Below are 19140 nucleotides of genomic sequence, written 5' to 3' on the forward strand. Positions count from 1 at the left end.
AACTTATGTTCCTTGACACCATATGCTACAGGGAATAGTAAAGACATCTGAATTCAAATATTTTGAAGAAATGTGTATTTAGCAACTGAATACATGCTAAAAGGAATAATTTACAGCAGCAGTTTCATTACATTTGTCTCTCCAGTTTTCTAGTTCCCATCTGAAATGCAGTGATAAATACAGATATGGAACATATTTACTACCTGGCAAAAAAACATGCTTATTGAATGGGCACACAGCCTCTGCCCTTGAATAGCACATAACCCCCCTTGTCACCTGTGTGGGGAAATCTTGCATTTTAGGATGATGTTGAACACACTGAAATGGAGAACCTATATAAAGTTGTAGTTCACTGTCCTTCCTCTTATTTTCAAAAGTATTTACATCTCTTTTGCCTAATGTGTAGGTAGCAAAAATATTAAACACATTACCACTGAAAATCACTAAATTGTACATAAAAGTAGCATTGAGTGTGCATTTACATGCATTTACATTTCACATTGGATTGCAACTGGGCCAGAATTTCTCTGCTGCAATGAATTTTTTCCAATCGTAAGATTGCTGTCAGAACTTGCTTATGGTCATGTGAGCCTCTTAACAAAGTTCCAACTCTGATGATACATGCAATATGCCAAAGTCTAGAAAAACTTAATTAAATGGGACATTACTTTTTCGTGCAAAATGTCCCCCTTAATACACATTGGCAGAGTATGACTGTACTAAGAGTTATCTATCTGCTAGTTATATCTATAATTTTCTTTGAAAACTCAGACCTGATGGTTTATAAAGACATGCCAGAGATTTGCTTCTTTTGTTTCTTTAATTGAAATTTAGACTTCCTTTCTCTGGGTTTTCCATAATGCTAAACAAAACTCAGTCAGACACTGGAAGGCATCCCTAAAGTTATCATACAATTTCAATCTGTAGCCCTTCAGATCCATTCGTTTTGAGGAATAGTAAGAATTAAGATATTTGTTGCAAATAAATCTGTTTCAGCCGCAAATTTCGAAGGAAGTGCAACACCAAATTTTAGCACAGTTAAGATACTCTAAGAAAATAAAAGAATTACCTATTTTTGGAGTATTCTTTGTTCTTTGATTAGTACTTCAAACATTTCTCTTTCTCTACAGAAATATGTCCTTCAAATAATTTAAAATTCAAATAGCATTTGAGGATGTATTTCTAAAAGTAACACTGTATTCATCAATGGAGCCTAAAATTGAGTGCAGAATATTTTTAGGCTTTCATTTGGAATAGGCATTAACAAATTGTTTATTCAAATCACTAAAACTGAAACATGAGCTTTCATCTGTGAAATATTTCAGCTGAGAATTTTTTTAAAAAAATTCACTGTAGTCTGAGGTGAGAAATTAATGCTGAGTTAATTAGAATCCCAAGACAGCTAGAGTTAGAATTTCAATGCTGCTTTCATTAATTAGCAAGAAGATGTTTCCTTTGCATTTCTGTGCATGATGAAGGATCTAGGGAGGGCTTCCTGGAAGGGTGAGTGCAGTGCAAGAGAAAACTATCATAATGCTGAAGGTCTTATACACCTTGAAGTCAATGATTCTCAAGGAATCATGTTAGGACAAGGAACAAGGCAAGTCCTTTATTGATCAGCTTTTACCTTATTTTATAAATTGCTGCAGGAAACAAAAAGTTTTACATGTTTTGAGTGTGAGCTGTGCCCTGGAAAACAGTTTGTATAAAAGTCGCTCCCATCAACATGAAACAAATCATATGTTCCTTAGACAGATAATTGTTTAAAACAAGGTGAGATAAAAGACAGCTTATACAGATGTAAACAGAGTTGGGAAATTTGCTTTTAAGAAGTTGTTCTGCATATTACTGATCTTTTTTCAAAAAAATTGAGTGACAGAGATGTAATTCCTAAAGGAATCATGGGAGTTTTTTATGTCTTAAATATCATGCAGGTTTTCAAGCACAGAATTAAGAGTTTTTCTGTTAATGTTACATTTAAGCAATGCTTACTCTTTTCATGAAATATGCAGTTCCTTTTCTCCTTATTGATCCATTAGGTACAACACAAGGCATTTAACAGATCAGTTTGCATCTTCTGATTTTGCTGGTTAAATGCTCTGTATTTTCTAGAAAACATTATGCAAGTTAAACTTAATTTTCGATAATACTTAAAGAAGGGGGAGGTGTTATTTGTTTGAATTCCTCAGAGAAATAAAGCCTAATTTATATGCAGGCTTCAGGAAACAGCGGTAAATGATGTTTATGTGTTTCTTGAACACTACTGGCTATCTCTCTTGTGGAACTAAAAACACAATGTCGGAAAAAAGCAGCACACGATTGGAGTTTTTAAAACAAAAACTATATAGCACAATAACTAAGACAAAAACCTACTCTAGCTTAGAAAAGAGCTAATTTTTACTGCATATTTGTCATGGTACATTTAAATTATAGTTTTAATAAAATACATCTTTAGATCAAAGCTGAAAGAAGACATCAGTAGTAGATCAGTGTATTCCATTTTTCTTCTGGATGATGGATGGTTTATGTTTTTTATATTTCCACAGACCATTTCATTCAGTATCATTTTACTCCTCCAGTACATATAAACATGAGTGCTGGTAGACAAAAAAATATCCTTGAATCCAACTGTATTTTGGAATATTCATCAGCTTCATAAATCCATGCAGTTTATTTTAAACTTTTCAGTTCAATAAAATGGCTTTGCTGATGCAGTTTTTCTTCTTTAGATGGCAATATGGCAAATGACATTTTTATTTCTCAGGCAAAGAAGAAAGCGAAACCTGTACAATGAAATCTCATAGGAAACATTTAAGTCTGCTAAAGTGAACATTTGCGTTCACCTGACCTCTATTAGGTGTTGGTATTAGGAGGAAAGCCTGTTAGCAAAGTTACTCATGGACTTAATTTATAATTGGGGGAAGTCAATTGCATTTCCCACCATTGTAAACATCCACATAATGCCATGAAAAAAGTTCATGTATATTGCATTTTTCCAGTTATTACCTAGGCAAGTTTCTACTTGTTTGAGGTTTCTAGAGGTAATGCAGCTCAGACACTCCTGGGTGCCCTCTCAAATTCGTGGGTCCGCCTGTTTCTACCTTTCTTATTTTCCTGTAAGTGCTTCCATTTGTTACTATTCCCTTGGTTATGTCCTGGCCTTTGCCGACGCTGTTTTCGGTCCCTTTTCCATACTTGTTCACAGAACTCATCCATCGTGTTCAGGTTGGGGTGGTTGATGAGCTGCATGAAGTCTCTGTACCAGACTTTCTGGCTAGGTGTCATGCTGTTGGATATTTCTTTGGTCTTAGACCCATCTCCATCATCATCTTTATGGAGAAGTTCTTCCAAATGCTCCGTGTCAATGACTTCCAAGGTCACTTTAAGAAGAGTCTGCATGAATCCATGTTCCACGGCATGGCAGAGGTAATTGCCTGAATCCTTCCGTTGCAGGCTACGCAGTAGAAGGCCTTGTTCTGTCCTGATGATATGATCATCCACTCTGATCTAGCAGAAGAGAAATGGTAGCAAAAATATACATATTTAAAGAAAGAGAAGTTCTGGAACTCTGTTTCAGTAAAAATTTAGATTACGTGTTGAAGCACACTTTAACAGTTAATAAATGTCTAGCTTAAGAGAAATGATAGCAGCTGTCCATCAGAAAAAGAGTTAGAAATTTCTGTAAATCAATTTTAAGATGTGTTGCAAAATTAAGAGAGTGTCTACTGTCTTAATATAATTTTTCATTATAAAAATTTAAAATATTCAATATAATAAAAGGATAAAGAAACACTTTATTTTATAAACTTGAAAGAAGGTATATAAATATAGGTCAAAGTTAACAGTAAATCTTGGAAATACAGAACCATGATATCAGAAAACAGTGCAGCGTTAGAATGAACTCAGAAGATTTGAAAAAGTTAAAAAATCAGCAGTTCAGCAAGCAGTGGAAAGCAAAGGACCACATGCTTAATAATTACCCACTTTCTAAGTCTTAGATATGACATAAATATGAAGATGCGCTCTTGAATATATCTAACCTCCCTCTTATTTTGTATATAGTTTACAACAGACATCTCTGAAACCCTAAGCTGAGAGGGTATAAGATTATATAAAATCAACTTTGACATTCGTATGATGTGATTACCTATTTAAAGATGCTTCAAATGTCAAAAAAGGCAAGGGAGGACCTTAAGCTTTATATTCAGATTGTGTTTATAAAATTGCACAGAATATATTTACCAATCAGCTACATGACCTGGTTAGTTACCTTTATTTCATACTTTTAAAAAGCTTTAAAGGCTCAGAGCATTGAGATTTTCTGTGTACATTTCCTTACTTTTACACAGAATAAATGAATACATGGCGGAGGAAGATCTGTCTGATGCTACATGCATAGTTCGTATCTGAGTTCATACTGGGACGGCAGACCCTTCATCCTAAATCTCCTACTCCCATTCTCAAACCTTTTCCCCCCATTTGAGAAGGAACTTAATGGAGAAAAGAAAACATGTTTGGATAGCAGAATTAATTGAACAATAGTTAAAATTAGTCGAGGATTTGATTTTTTTTCTTTTGCACACAAACATAGATAACAAATTGCTTTGTAGGCAACTATAAGGAAAAAGAAGACTTTCAAATACATTCCCAAATGGCTTCTGGGACAAAAGTCTTATCAGTTTACTTTTGTTTCTCCAGTTCCTAGCACAAAGCCTGTTAAAATCAGCCTTCAGGGAATGCTCCTTTAATGAATGGACTATTGGTGGGTTAAGAAAAAGATAAGAGATTCACTGTATTTTTTCACCCTCAAGTCAACCATGCTGGGGTCACTTAACATTATACATTAGACAGAAATAATCCAGTCATTTCATTCCTATACCTCTTCTTTTCGCTCTTCATTTCGCCTCTGGAATTGCCAATAGACCAGAGCTCGCTGTGATTTTGGACTGCATTCCAGGAACGTGCTACTATTTTCTACTCCATAGATGATTCTTTCTTCAAGGCTGTGGCCATGGTGATTATCTGGCCGGTGATGAGGAAATGAAATGAGGAAACATTAGAGAAGTAAACTCAACCTTCCAAAGTATTTCTTTGGAAATTCAGAAGATAAATTTGTTGCCTAGTCAGGTGTCTTTTCCAAATTGATTTAGGATGGCAGAAATGTCACGGGACGTAAGGTGACAAAACTCAAGAGCCTGCCTAAATAGACTAATTATATTGGTATAAGTTATATAAAGCATATAGAGAGATTTGTCTACCAGAAAATAGCATTACAGTAAAAGAAGCAGTCATGTGTGCAGTTTAACTATACATCTTTATATGCCGTGATAATACTTTCCAAGAAATTATTTTAACTGTAAAACTCTATGCTCTCACTAACGGGACCGGTTCATATGGTACTATTCTCTAGCAGAAAAGTTATTTGAACTTTTGGAAACAAGACTGTTTCTGAGAAATTATGTTGCCTCTTTATGTTTGTTTTTCATCTTAAAATTAAATTCACCAGCCATTAATATTTATTTAGTATTTTACAGAAGGTAGAGTTCAGGAAGTTTATATTTCCCACCAATAACCCTTAAATAATCTACAAGGTTGTTCTGAAGATCAATTGGTGAGAAATGTTTGAGATGGCGCAGAAGAAAGATGCACAATTATAAAGCAATATGGTTTCAATTGTCCTTATTTTAAAATGATACATCTTCTATTATTTTCAAGAGTTAGGCTAAAGAATATGGCAAGAGTATATAATAAAATGTAGCAATAAGAAAACCTGTTTCCTGATTAAATTTCTATTATTTTACCCTTTATGTAACCTCCTTCAATGTGGTAAATGAAACACAGTTAAGATCAAAAGTAGGACACAGGGAGTCTAGGTAAAACTCATTTAGAGAAGGAAAAAAAAACCCTCGTTATTATCTTGTATAATCCTGTTTCCATTATGACATCCTGTACAATCTGGAACTCATTAAATTAATTTAGAAAATAATAAATATATTTTCACATGCATGGAGGGCTGACAGTGTAGACAGATGAAAATTTTTTGCTCTCCACTTCAAACTCAGCTAGATTTTTAATTAAAAAAAAAGTCCCTCCCCCACCTTTTTTGGCATCACTTTGAAAATTTTACTCTCGTTCTAATCAACTGAGAACTTTTGTCTGTCACAGACAACACGATTTGCTCTCACTAGGTTTAAAGCTCTCCAAAATCCTGCTTCTACCTAACCCCTGTATACGGTTTATGTCCACCAACTCCTAATATCACCCTGCCACGGTGGACGTTCTGCCTCCATCTGGTATCCCCAGGGAGGTCAATCTCAGTGTTTTCTTTTCTATCACCCTAAACTGTGAAATGAAACTCTTCTAAAAAGTTGGGAAGTATCTGTCCCTTCTTATTTAACAGCTCAATAACCTGGAAAAAGGAAATGACTGAAATGTAAAGGAACAACATTTAACTGATCCCAAGTCACATTTTCTTTTTTTTATATTGGAGATCTATCTTTGTATGTCAGTATATATGTTGAATATGGTAGTCTTTTTAATGTGCCCTCTGAAATTACTTGTATATCATTGAATGAATGGATATGACACATGTTGCTGTGCTAGTTTGCAAGATATTTGCTTCCCTGGATAGAGGTGAACTGAATCTCTTTGCCTAATGGGCACTGGAAAATCTCCTGTGATACCATGTTTAGAGTACCTTGTCACATTTTTTTCCCTACTTGCTGTGCAGTTTGAACTTTGATTTAGAAATCCTTTTACTTGAGATATTATTCAGTTTATAAAAAAACAAAGAAGAAGAAGGAAATCTGCAATACGTAGCAACACAGATGAACCTTGGGGAAAACTAAATGAAATAGGCCAGTCACAGCACAAGTCTGTATGATGACCCCACTTACATAAAATACCTTAAGTAGTCAGACTCCTAGAAGCTGATGTTAGAATGGTGGTTGTCAGGGACCGGGGGTGGGAGGTGGGAAGGGACATGGAGATGGGAAGGGAAATGGGTAGATGCTAGTCAATGGGTATGTAGTTTCGGTTATGCAAGGTGAGTAAGACCTTGAGATCTGCTGTACAACAGTGTGCTACAGAGTACAATATTGTATTGTGCACTTCAAAACTCAAGAGGGTGGGACTCATGTTAAGTGTTCTTACTCCAATAAGATAAAAGAAGTAAAAGAAAAGTTTTAATTCAAAAATCCTTTAAATTTTAGGCAAAGACTTTTCATTCAATCTCTACGTATTAATGACTCATAAGATGTGACAGCATAAAACAGTAAAAAACATTAGAATTAGAAGCAAATAACATGATGATCCACCAGTATCTTCTAGCTTATCCGGGCCTACTTTTCTTGTAGAACTTTACGATAAGAACTGACTTGTCTCTCACCTAAGTTACGAGAGATATCTGTAAAAATCTCAAGATCTAAGTTCTTCTTTGCAAACACAGAGCTCCTTTGGTTGATTAGTTGACACACAGTAAGGAAGAGCAATATACCTTGTATAATAAGAAAGCCTAGTATAGGGGACCTGGGTGGCTCAGTGGGTTAAGCCTCTGCCTCTGGCTCAGGTCATGATCTCAGGGTCGCTGGATGGAGCCCACAGCCGGATTTCTGCTCAGCAGGGAGCCTGCTTCCCTATATTTCTCTGTCTGCCTCTCTGCCTACTTGTGATCTTTTTCTCTGTCAAATAAATAAAAATCTTAAAAAAAAAAAAAGAAAGCTTAGTATAGAGTTTAATGTAAATGTAACATCCAGTAGGTACATTTTCAAATATACATAAAATTGTCTTCTTCCCAATTAATTTAATCATTCTATCTGTTCCATAGAGAGTTTTCTGTTAACCCTTCTTTTTTTTTTTTTTTTAAACAGGTGATGAGGATTTTTTTTTTTTTTTAAGATTTTATTTGTTTATTTGACAGACAGAGATCACAAGTAGACAGAGAGGCAGGCAGAGAGAGAGAGAGAGGGAAGCAGGCTCCCCACTGAGCAGAGAGCCCAATGCGGGACTCGATCCCAGGACCCTGAGATCATGACCTGAGCCGAAGGCAGCGGCTTAACCCACTGAGCCACCCAGGCGCCCCATGTTAACCCTTCTTCTAATTCTGGGAAACCTGTTCAGTTTTTAGTTTCTCAGGTTCTCTTGTGGTGACAGCAACTGTTTCCCAGTATACAAAAAATAAATTAAAATAAAATAGAAAATTAAAAAAATAAAATAGAAGTTTTCTTTTCTTTTTCTTTGAGAGAGAGAGAAAGAGAGAGAGAGAGAGAGAGAGAAAAGAGGAAGAGGCAGAGAGAGAATCTTAAAGCAGGATCCATGCCCAGAGCAGAGTTTAACGCCTGATGTACCAGGCTCAATGTTGTAACCCTGAGATCATGACCTGAACCAAAATCAGTAGTCAGATGGTTAACTGACTGAGCCACCCAGACATCCAAAAGTTCCTTCACAGTAAATATTTTCTTATATTTAAGAAACCATTTCATCTGCTACTTGTAGTACAGTCTAGTATAAGATGGTATTTGGTTTAATCAAGAATTTGAACTAAGTTGCTTTTAATTTATAACAGCAATAATAGTTTGTGAAGTTCTTCAAGAAACATGACATTCAGGTAGTTTTCCACCTGAGTAAGAACCACAACTGGAGAATTTAGTTCACTGCCCAGGGGTCTTTACATTGCCTTCATAACTACTCTCACCAACACCATTAGTACTCATTCCCCCTTTAAATCTGGCTTTTCTTTCTCTCTTTTGTCCAAATAAAAAAGCAAAATAAAGTGTTCTAGTTAGTAAGCAATGAAGTTACAAGTTCTGCCATATTAACTATCAATCAGAGTCAGTATGCATAGGTACTATTGTCTTTCTTTGGTTTGAGATTCTCTTATTCTGTTTTGTTAGATTCTGCTGCCATCAGTAACAACTACAAAACCTAAATTTCCACTGAATATAGTAGTTTCTATTAATTCTTCTATAGTACAATGTTTCTATCATCCACAAATTTTAACTTAGCACCATAATTTTCATTTAAATGGCCGTAGGCAAGCATTCATATAGTTGGGTGCTCAGATATAACAACCTATAAGCATTTTTTCTATTGATTTTCCCATACCTGAAACTTTATAAACAGATACCCAATAAACATTTTAGACCAACAAGAAGCACTCAATAACTATCCATTTCCTTTCCTGATCCTTCTATCCCAAATGCTTGAGTAGATGTCGCACAACATAGGACACTTCAGAATTCTGATAATACTCTATTTCTCTTTCTCCTGCCTTTATTTCCTATGCCCCCTAATCATTGTCTCTGTTTCTATCTTTCTATTAAAAAATATAAACAGGGGACAATATTTTGATTCTTGTGTTACTAGATTTTCAATTTTTTTTTCATTAGGATGCCAAACATACTATCATTTTGACTTTATTAAAGCAAAAAGCTCTACATTGAAATGGTAGCACAGTACAGCTATAGGCTAAATATTTTTCAGTGCATATATTACTGAACTTAAAATTATCCAACAGAAATCAAAAGCTCAACTAAGAAAAACACTGTTGATTAAAGATAGGAATAGGATAGGAAAGGATAGGAAATCTTGCATATTCAGGGTAAGTATAAACAAGGATCTCCCTCTGGATTAAACTAATTGATCCGAGAGCAGTTTACATGGAACACATTGGGTTATTGCCATAATATGACTGGTTTTTGTGAATTGTGTTGGATGGGGTCCTTCTGATCTATGCTGAGGAAGCCCAGAAGGAATACTCTATTGATGTGCTCACTGTGTTCATGTCACAATGCTGTTCAGTACGGTGTCCACTGCCATGCACTATTTTCTTGATGTTCACCTTGGGAGATTTTTTTTTTTTTCTGGTGTTAGTTTTAGGAATTATTGAGATTCTCTTGAGTAAATGATTTTTTTTTTGTTTTTTAAAGTAGGCTCCACACCCAACATGAGGCTTGAACTTGCAACCCTGAGATCCAGAGTCACATGCTCTACTGACTGAGCTGGACAAGGTGCCCTGAAAAATTGACTTTTAAAAAAAATTTTTTTAAAGAATTAACTCTGTGGCTCATGTATTGATCAGTTTTTCCCCTCACCACTGGCTAAAAAAACTCATTAGACAAATTTACGTTCTATCCTTATAACTTCACGATGACTATGTTCTCCCTTCACGCCTGGTTTTGTTCTGTCAGTATACCTGTTTGTCTGTGTGACATTATTGCTATCTTTGTCTTATCCTTGTTTGTAATCAAATAATTACACATCATCTGAAATATATTCTTGGGTCATCTAGCAATTTTGAACAACATAAAATTTTTATAACCCTTTTTAGTATCTTTTTAGTTAAAAATTTATCTATATAAAAATAAGAGGATAATGCATGGACACAGAAACCGTCATAAATATGTTAGGTACTATTATTGTTACTGCTCTTGTGATAGTTTCAACTATTAATTCAAAACTTAAAATCTTTATTGAGAATTCAGAGTAAGACAAATTATGAACTGCTTTCCAACATCAATCCTACTTCCTGACCACCATCAAATAAACTATTTTCTCTTCTATGCTTCCTAAAAATCTTTTTACATATAGTTTTCGAACACATGTAGTTTTATTTGTTATGATTATTTATTAATCTGGTTGTCTTCCTCCATACCATATGTTTTATAATCCTGGCACTAGGCAGTCATAAACCCTTGGCTGATGTTTGCTGAATGGAAAATCCAGGTAACTATTTACACTGCATTTAAAGCTAAAATTTCATGTAACTTTGATATCCTCAGACACAGAGTTATCATAATTACATAAAAGAAATGGTTTAAAAATTTAATCAGTTAAAAAGGGCATAGGATTTATAACCTTGATTATGACAGAATATGCTATTAAACCACCCTGGCAAATATAAACATTTCAAATCTTCTAGTTTTTTTGTTTTATAATGTTACAAGAGTTGATCTGAGATATGGTGATAGAAGATAACTAATCAAGTACACTCCAAAATAAAAAATTCCAAATATGGGATAATAAGAAGAGAAAGAGATTAGAGAAATCATATGAATACATTCTCACATCTCCAGGGACACCTATAAGTCCAAAGGATGTCTATGCCAATGAGTAATTCTGTACATTTCCAGAAAGAAAGCAATCCCATTTTAATCTATTTTAAAATACATTTCGCACTTAGAAAGCAACTGTTTTGAATATAAACTTTTGTTATGAAAATTATCGGTAGACAAGAAGTGTAGAGTTAGTTGCTAAATTGGCATAATGAATTCTCATGAGTTGAATTGAATAAAGGAAAATAATTGAGAGCAACAAACATTAAAATTATTTTAAAAGTACCACAGTGTGTTTGGATAACACAACGTTACAATATATCGCTGTTGTTAATGACAAGAAATAATGTTTTTAAGGAAGCAATCTTCAATTAATCATTTCCTCCTTTAGTGGGATAATTTATGGAAATGAAATGAGGCTAATAAACCAGAAAGAATGGGAGGAAAGAAAGAAGTTAAATAAATTGCTTCCTTTTGTAACAACAAAAAGTCATGATATCCATCATTTGGCCAGAAATATCATGTTGCTAAAGGCCTTATTTAGTATTTGATTCTCTTCCAATACAGCAGAAACAGAAGGCATCACATTTCAGCTTTCCATTTATTTCACTCTCTTTTTTAACCCCATAAATGTCTCCCAGGATTGAAATGTTAATAATGTAAGAATGTGATATCATGGAAAAAAGATAGAGATGGGTGGGATAGTAAACCCTGTATTTATTCAACTACTTAATTTCTATTATAATTTTTGATGTTTCCCCCTGAAAGTTCTTTTAAAGTTGAACTTCATAAGTAATGAATATACTAGTAAAAGTTAATTTAGGATAGGAGGAATGGTTGCAAATTATTTTAAATATTTAACAAATATTTTTAGTTGCTGAACTACATAAAGGGAAATCTAATTCCAGTTGTTCTTATCACATTTCATAATTATATTTGTAATTTTAACTTTAAAATTGTAATGTTAATATTTTACATTGTAAATTTTTTTCTCAATAACTTAAGGCTAAACTAAGGACAAAAGGAAATGTTGCCCACAAGCTCTCGGTAATACACAAGACTACAAAAAGGCGTTTTTTATTTTTTTAAATTTTAAAAAAACTTTTAATGATTTTATTTATTTATTTGACAAAGAGAGACACAGCAAGAGAGGGAATATAAGCAGGGAGAGTGGAAGAGGGAGAAGCATGCATCCTGTTGAGCGGGGAGCCAGATGTGGGGCTCGATCCCAGGACCCTGGGATAATGACCTGAGCCAAAGACAGATGCTTAATGAATGAGCTACCTAAGACCCCCAAAATGCCTTTCTTAAGTATAAACATCATTACTTAGATTTTCCTTACCAGATTCTAGATGTTCTTTTCTAAAAATATAAATGGTGATTTATCAATAGGAAAGAACCTAATTTGACTTCAAATGAAGGAATAATCCCCCTTTAAATAGCAGTAGCTAAAAAGTCGTTTTATCAGTTAAGTCTTGGGAAGGCATAAAATACCTAAAAATAAATAAAATTGAAGACAAAAAATTTCATTTACCCCTAACATTCATATATATATATATATATATATATATATATATATTTTTTTTTTAGGATTTTATTTATTTATTTGACAGAGAGAGATCACAAGTAGGCAGAGAGGCAGGCAGAGAGAGAGGAAAGGAAGCAGGCCCCCTGCTGAGCAGAGAACCCGATGCGATGCGGGACTCAATCCTAGAACCCTGAGATCATGACCTGAGCCGAAGGCAGTGGCTTAACCCACTGAGCACCCAGGCGCCCTCATGTATATTTTTCAACCAGACTATTAAGATGGCTAAAACTGACTTAATAATCTCACATATTGTAGTACACTGAGAACAAGTTCTATGGTATATACTAAGCTATATAACAGGGGTCCTGTTTGTTTATTGATAAAATGCTTAGTACAATATTTCTCCAATGTTTTGTATGATGCTTGTACCAACTAGTTACTAACTAGCTGAATGTGAGTTTGCATGCATGCATATGTATGTATTAAAGTCCATGTGCTTAATGCATCTGTCAAGTACAAAAAAAGACTCAATTATGAAACCTTAGAGAAAATTTAAACTTAAAATTTATCAACTTGTGAAAATATCAGATTTTAAACTACTTTGTTTTATTTCCTAAATTAAGATCTGTCTCTGGTGCTGGGAAATAATTACCAAACAGAATACAGCATGTAAAATTTTACAATTCAAGTAGTTTCCCATCTTTTTCAACCCACTGATTCCTGTGGATGTTAGTTTAAAATGTTCTTGTTGGCATATATAATGGATAAACAAACAGATAGATAAGACTACGGTATTTTAACTTTACTAGTCATAGGTAATTATTGTATTAAAGGTGGTCACTAGTATCTTAATTTTTAGAAATTAATTTAAAATATGGAAATGAAATTGATATGTTATGAAGTTAACACTGAAGCCATCTGATTCACTGCATTTACATTTATGCTTGATACCTTTGTTTGTGGAAGGCTGTAGTGCTTCTTGGTATAAAACAGACTGAAATTCCATTATGAAAAAAAGCACAACCAATATGAAGATACCTATTACCATGTTTATTTATTCTATATTGAATATCTCATATGTTTTATTTTTATGATTTTATAGCAAATGTTTTACCAAGAAAGCATATATAATATATACGGCAGAATAAAATTACCATAGGAATTTTTACATTTAAACATCAGGAAACATGGACTTTAATTTACTTCTTCCCAAGAGATATGATAGATAATGGAAAACACCCATATACTGAAGCAGAAACCTTCCATAAACAATAATGAAAATACCATCTTGTATTTTAATATGTTTCCCTTATTTTTGGAATTTAAAAAATACAGCATGCTTTAAAAACCTTACAACAGTTAAATTATGGGTGTATAAACAGTTGGGTGATCTCTTATGACATATTTAAAAACTGAGTAAGGAACAATGATAGTACAAAATATTTCAAACCTCTTCTTATTCAGGTGTGTGGGTGTGTGGGTGTGCATGTCTCGCACACCTATACTATGGAATAATTGGATTTGCCTATTTACAAGATAATACTATAATAATTTCATTCCAGAATGTACACTTTGTATATTTTAATACCTCTGATAATAGAATATGTATTAGAGCTGTTCTTGACCTGAGTTCAAATTGCTTTCTTCTGAAAAGAATTTGTTTTCACTTTGGCCAGATACATGTGTCTCTCCTAACCTGACACCTTTTTATTTATTTTTTTTTTAAGATTTATTTAATTTATTTGACAGAGAGCGATCACAAATAGGCGGGGGGGGGGGCGGAGAGGAGTGGGGGAGGAGGCTCCCTTCTGAGCAGAGAGGCTGATGTGGGGCTTGATCCCAGGAACCTGAGATCATGGCTTGAGCCAAAGGCAGAGGCTTAACCCACTGAGCCACCCAGGTGCCCCTGACACCTCTTTAAACTAAAGTCTTGTCTGAGGTACTTAGTTCACACTCTTGGTGTGAATTCAGAAAGTAAATGTTTTGAGTATCACCCTGTGATTCAAGAAGTGGTTTTTCCCTTTTCTACCACCCATGATTATAGGTGAAACAAGCAAATGTCCTTGCTGTCTTCTTCATAGGAGTTTATTTCTTCTTTTCACTAATAGTGAAACACTGTAAGCTGGCTTGATGCTGGCATCACTGTTAGAGTATCCATCTTGGAGAGCTTTTCTTCCTTAGCAGTCCTTAAAAAATGGTGCATCTTATATTCAGTGACACCTTAGACTTGATACAATTTGGTAATTTGTTAAAGTTAAGGGTTTTTGGTTTTTTTTTTTAGGACTGACATCATGCTCATCTATCAAGTTTTGAGACCTCTCTTGGGGCTAAATGCTCAGATTCAGTTGGAATTTCTGTGTGTATAAAATAAGCTAAAACAGAGACCAGATTAGCATTGCTACAAAATACTAAGTTTATAGCTCTGCAGACCACAAAGATGACATTGCCAAGATGTTTTATGAAATTCTGGAACAATGCTGATGCCAGCCGAGACATAAATTGAGATGAGCCAGTTGCAGAGATAATTAAGAAGATTGAATTCGGTGGATGTTTTACTGTGCGATGCTAGAAGGGAAATGCGTGTATGTAGAACAGCCAAGAGAATAAACACAAAGTAAATTCAATGATGGTACCGAACTCAAGTTAGGACATAAAATATTTCAAAGATTCAAAAATCAAAGATAATGTTAACCTTTTTAAATGTTGTTATATATGGTTTGTCCCTTTCTGGGCATGGAGATCACAATACTACTCATTCTTGTTTAGTAAAGAAGGGAGAATGGTAAATGGACTCAGCCACTCATGCTCTTGGAGGCAAAGTCAGACAAGCTCCAATTTTGTGCATAAGTTATTTTAGGGAAGGGAACAACATAATGGAAACAACCTGAAGTTTCTCTTTAGCATTTTGTATGAGGTGTGAGCGAGAAGACAAGAAGATCTGCCAGCACATACACATTTAGGGTTTCATACTAAAATTTCCCTAGGTGAATAGCCACTAGTGATGGAAAAGAGTGTGCCAGATTAAGGGAAGGTGGAGCTGGAGTTTTCTATGTGACACCTAGGCCCCTTCCCCATTAGTGCTGCCTTTACACAAGAGGGAGCAAAGAGCTGAGTGAGTGTTAAAGGTTTCATCGAGAGTGAAATTTCTTCCACCTTAATGCAAAGTTATTTTATATAGTCTCTCTATTAAAACCTCAGGATATGTAAAATATAGAGTGTTACAGAATATGTTTACCATTACAGCTGGAACTGATTGTCCTGAAGTGTATAATTTGGCTTCAAGTTGCTTAGCAGTTTTCTGGGGAAACATCTCATATCTTTGTATGTTTCCATATGAGCACATGTATTTTATTCAATGTGAGATGTGACACTAGCAAGACAACATACATAATGTCACAGGGCTGGGCCCTGGGTTTTTGCCCATTTTATTTCAAAAATAGACATCACCTATTCTAAGATAATTCACTGGTTCCTAGTGGTAAGACTCAGCCTGGCCCCGTGGGAATGCCTGACTTAGTTTCCAAACATTTGAAATTTACCGTAATCTATGGTATATGGTTTTCATGTTTGGGTAATTAGTAATACAATCAGACAAAAAATAAAGAAGCCTTCCAAAAGGGAAAGTTTTATTTCTGCTGAACTTCTGAGACTATTTTACTGTTTCTTCCCATATATCACATGCATTTAGGTAGCATTGTTTACACACACACACACACACCCAGTAACACTGAACCACAGAAATTCCCTTTCTTTCCTATATTGTTTTGACTGAAGTATCAAAAGAAAAAAATGATTCATGTTTACTTTCTATACTTAAGCAATTCTATATTCTCAATTTTTAAAAGCTTTCATCACTCTAACTTCATCAAAACAGAACTTCAAAATCTGAAGCACTTTCCAAAAGCCATTCATTCAAAAGTCAATATTTATTTATACACAGTCTTACTTTTTAAAAAAATATGCTTTTGGTCAGCTTTTCTTTGTATTATATGTATTTCATAATTCCAGCATATATATCATTTTCAAAAAATACCAAGTGGGTCTATGAAGGAACTGGATTATTCAACAAATGGATATGTCTACAGTAATTCGCCAGCAATCTTTAAAATATAGCATAGTATCTTACATGTAGTAGTATATAATCATTTTTTATTAGTTAATTGATTGGCCAATGATGTTTCTTAAGAAATCTATTTTTAAATATGGTTGTGTTAATAGCAATGTATGACTTAAGTCATTTTCACAATAAATAATAGATGCTATTTAGTTTAAATCTTTACTAAAAACCAAAAACAGTAAGGGACGTATCTGTGCTGTAGCTTCAAATATTTAGATTCATTCAATAAAAGATAATTGCATCTAGAAATATGAGTGAGCAAAATAGCAAAGTGTATATTGATATGGAGATTGAAGTCTGATCAGAAATGAGCTAATTCTATTGTCCTGTTTCTTTTACTTGCAGTTTTTATCATTAGCTTCTCCATACCTAAGCAAAAAAACTCTTTAATATGACAAATTCCTAATACTGCATTGTTTAAATGGTGCTGATCATAATTCAATATTTGTACATGAAATAGATTAATGCAAGACTAGTTAATGTTTGGTTGTCCAAATGAAATACACCATGTGAATAATTTAAGGAGGATATGTCAATAATGTACCCTACCTACACAAACACAAAAAAATCATGACATTTGTTCCAATTTAGTGGCATCTTTTTTCTTTATAATGAGAACAGTAACAGACAGTAAAGTTCTTGGCAAGAAATTGCAAGATGCCAAGATGGACCCCAAATATAGGCTCAATTTGTGGGTATCTATCTTCTGTTACTGGCATCCCCCAGACAGCACTTTGAGTATTCATGAAACAGATACCAGCACGTACAGGATACACAACAGGGGGATCTGACCTCCAAAAGGTAGCCAGGTTTTGGAATGCATGTTGGGGTATTATTTATGCAGTGTGTTTTCTTTCTTAACATTCATGAAACATGAATATTGTATACCAGAAGTACTGCCTCAAATCCAAGTTAACTGATAAAAATATTGGGCCTTCTTTTAAGATCAATGTAAAAGACACCAAAAAAGTTAATAAGGTAATTTTGTTCAATTACACGTAACATATTTACATTTTGTATTTCAGCTATTTTTAACTATGAATTGTTCATTAGCTGTGATGTCATTGATATGTTTTCCCAGCAGAGGGAAGCACAACCTCATTATTGTTTTTGTGAAGGGTTGAAATGGGGGGAGTGAGATATACTACAATTTTTCCACATTCTAAAGGAAGTTTGGTTGATATTCCAGCATTAAGTACTGGATATTAATTAGGGCTTGACATCTTTAAGGAAGCATAAAATGACACAATCCAAATCCTCAGTTCAAGGGAATATCCTACTAGAAAATCAATGTGAAGATAGCAGAATTATCTTCTACTTGACTAGGATACCCAATAACAATACAGAAGGGCTGCATCATCACCATAATAATTTGAATGGCTTATTTTAAGGCTACATTTTCTTCTTTAATATATTTAAAAGAATATTTCTCTTGCCCGTTGCTCTCAAGTTGCTAACTACATATGAAAGCATGTATTAAACCTGGCTTCTTTTTGATAATATGAGAAAATTGAAATTTAAGCATTGTGAGATCTAAAACTTGGATTTATCACATCTGCAATTAAAAAAGCAAAATTCACCATTTAGTATTCTTTAGAATTTTCTTTCTTCTAGATTTCCTTTCTCTTCAGTTGCATTTCCTTAAGTATTCTGGTACTGCTGTGTGCCCCGCATGCACATGTGTGGGTACACACTACTGCTTATGACTTACCCTGGTATTAGCAGGTTGAAAGATGAAAGTGTTGTAACTTACCGTGGTGTTGTAAGTCTGAACAGTGAGTGAGTGGGTCTCCATTTCTTATATCTTGTCGTCTTGTGCGTCTAAAACAATTACATTTAAAAGGTATTATTGCATTCTTATCCCATCTTCAAATTTGTCACAAGAATTAAGAAGAATCAAAAATTAAAGACACCCGGAGCTTACAGGAAGACATGTATCTGTATCTGACTAAAGAATTTTTTTAAAAGCAGCTCATTACACCTGTAGGAGAAGTCTCCAGGTGATCAAAATGGAAAATAATATATAAATGCACTAACAATGCAGTAAAGTCTTTCAAAGTTATAACAAAAGACTCATGGTTTATGTACAAATGGATGCCAATCAGGAAGAATGTAACGTCAGGAAACTCTAAAATTCTTAACATTTTAAATTCCAAGGAAAAGGCACAAAATATAGACTACCAACCCGTTTCTTCAATAATCCGAATTAAACTTCCTTTTTCTGTTCACTAATGGGAGAGTGAGCTTGCAAATTAAAATTGACGATTGTTTTCTTTCTCTTAATACTTATACATAATTCCTTACATAGCCTTTTGTTAAATTTAAAAGTATTAATTCTGCAATATATTTTTTTAAGATTTTATTTATTTGTCAGAGAGTGAGCAAGAGTGGTGGAGAGGAGCAGAGGGAGAGGGAGAAGCAGACTCCCTGATAAGCAGGGAGCC

At 34.2% G+C, this 19140-nt stretch overlaps 1 protein-coding gene across 2 annotated transcripts in view; it reads right to left on the reverse strand.

The window, feature by feature from the left end:
• Positions 1-1099: 1099 nt before the first annotated feature.
• SEMA3A (semaphorin 3A) overlaps positions 1100-19140 on the reverse strand; it is a 407533-nt gene continuing 389492 nt past the window's right edge. For both annotated transcript variants that reach the window (XM_044245926.1, XM_044245927.1), the window contains 3 exons: positions 18450-18517; positions 4880-5022; positions 1100-3507 (listed from right to left, as the gene is read on the reverse strand). In XM_044245926.1, the coding sequence (XP_044101861.1) occupies positions 3052-3507; positions 4880-5022; positions 18450-18517 (667 nt within the window). In that variant the 3' untranslated portion in view covers positions 1100-3051. The remainder of the gene's footprint in view (positions 3508-4879; positions 5023-18449; positions 18518-19140) is intronic.

Source organism: Neovison vison, chromosome 4 (assembly GCF_020171115.1).
Source record: "Neovison vison isolate M4711 chromosome 4, ASM_NN_V1, whole genome shotgun sequence".
NCBI lineage: Eukaryota > Metazoa > Chordata > Mammalia > Carnivora > Mustelidae > Neogale > Neogale vison.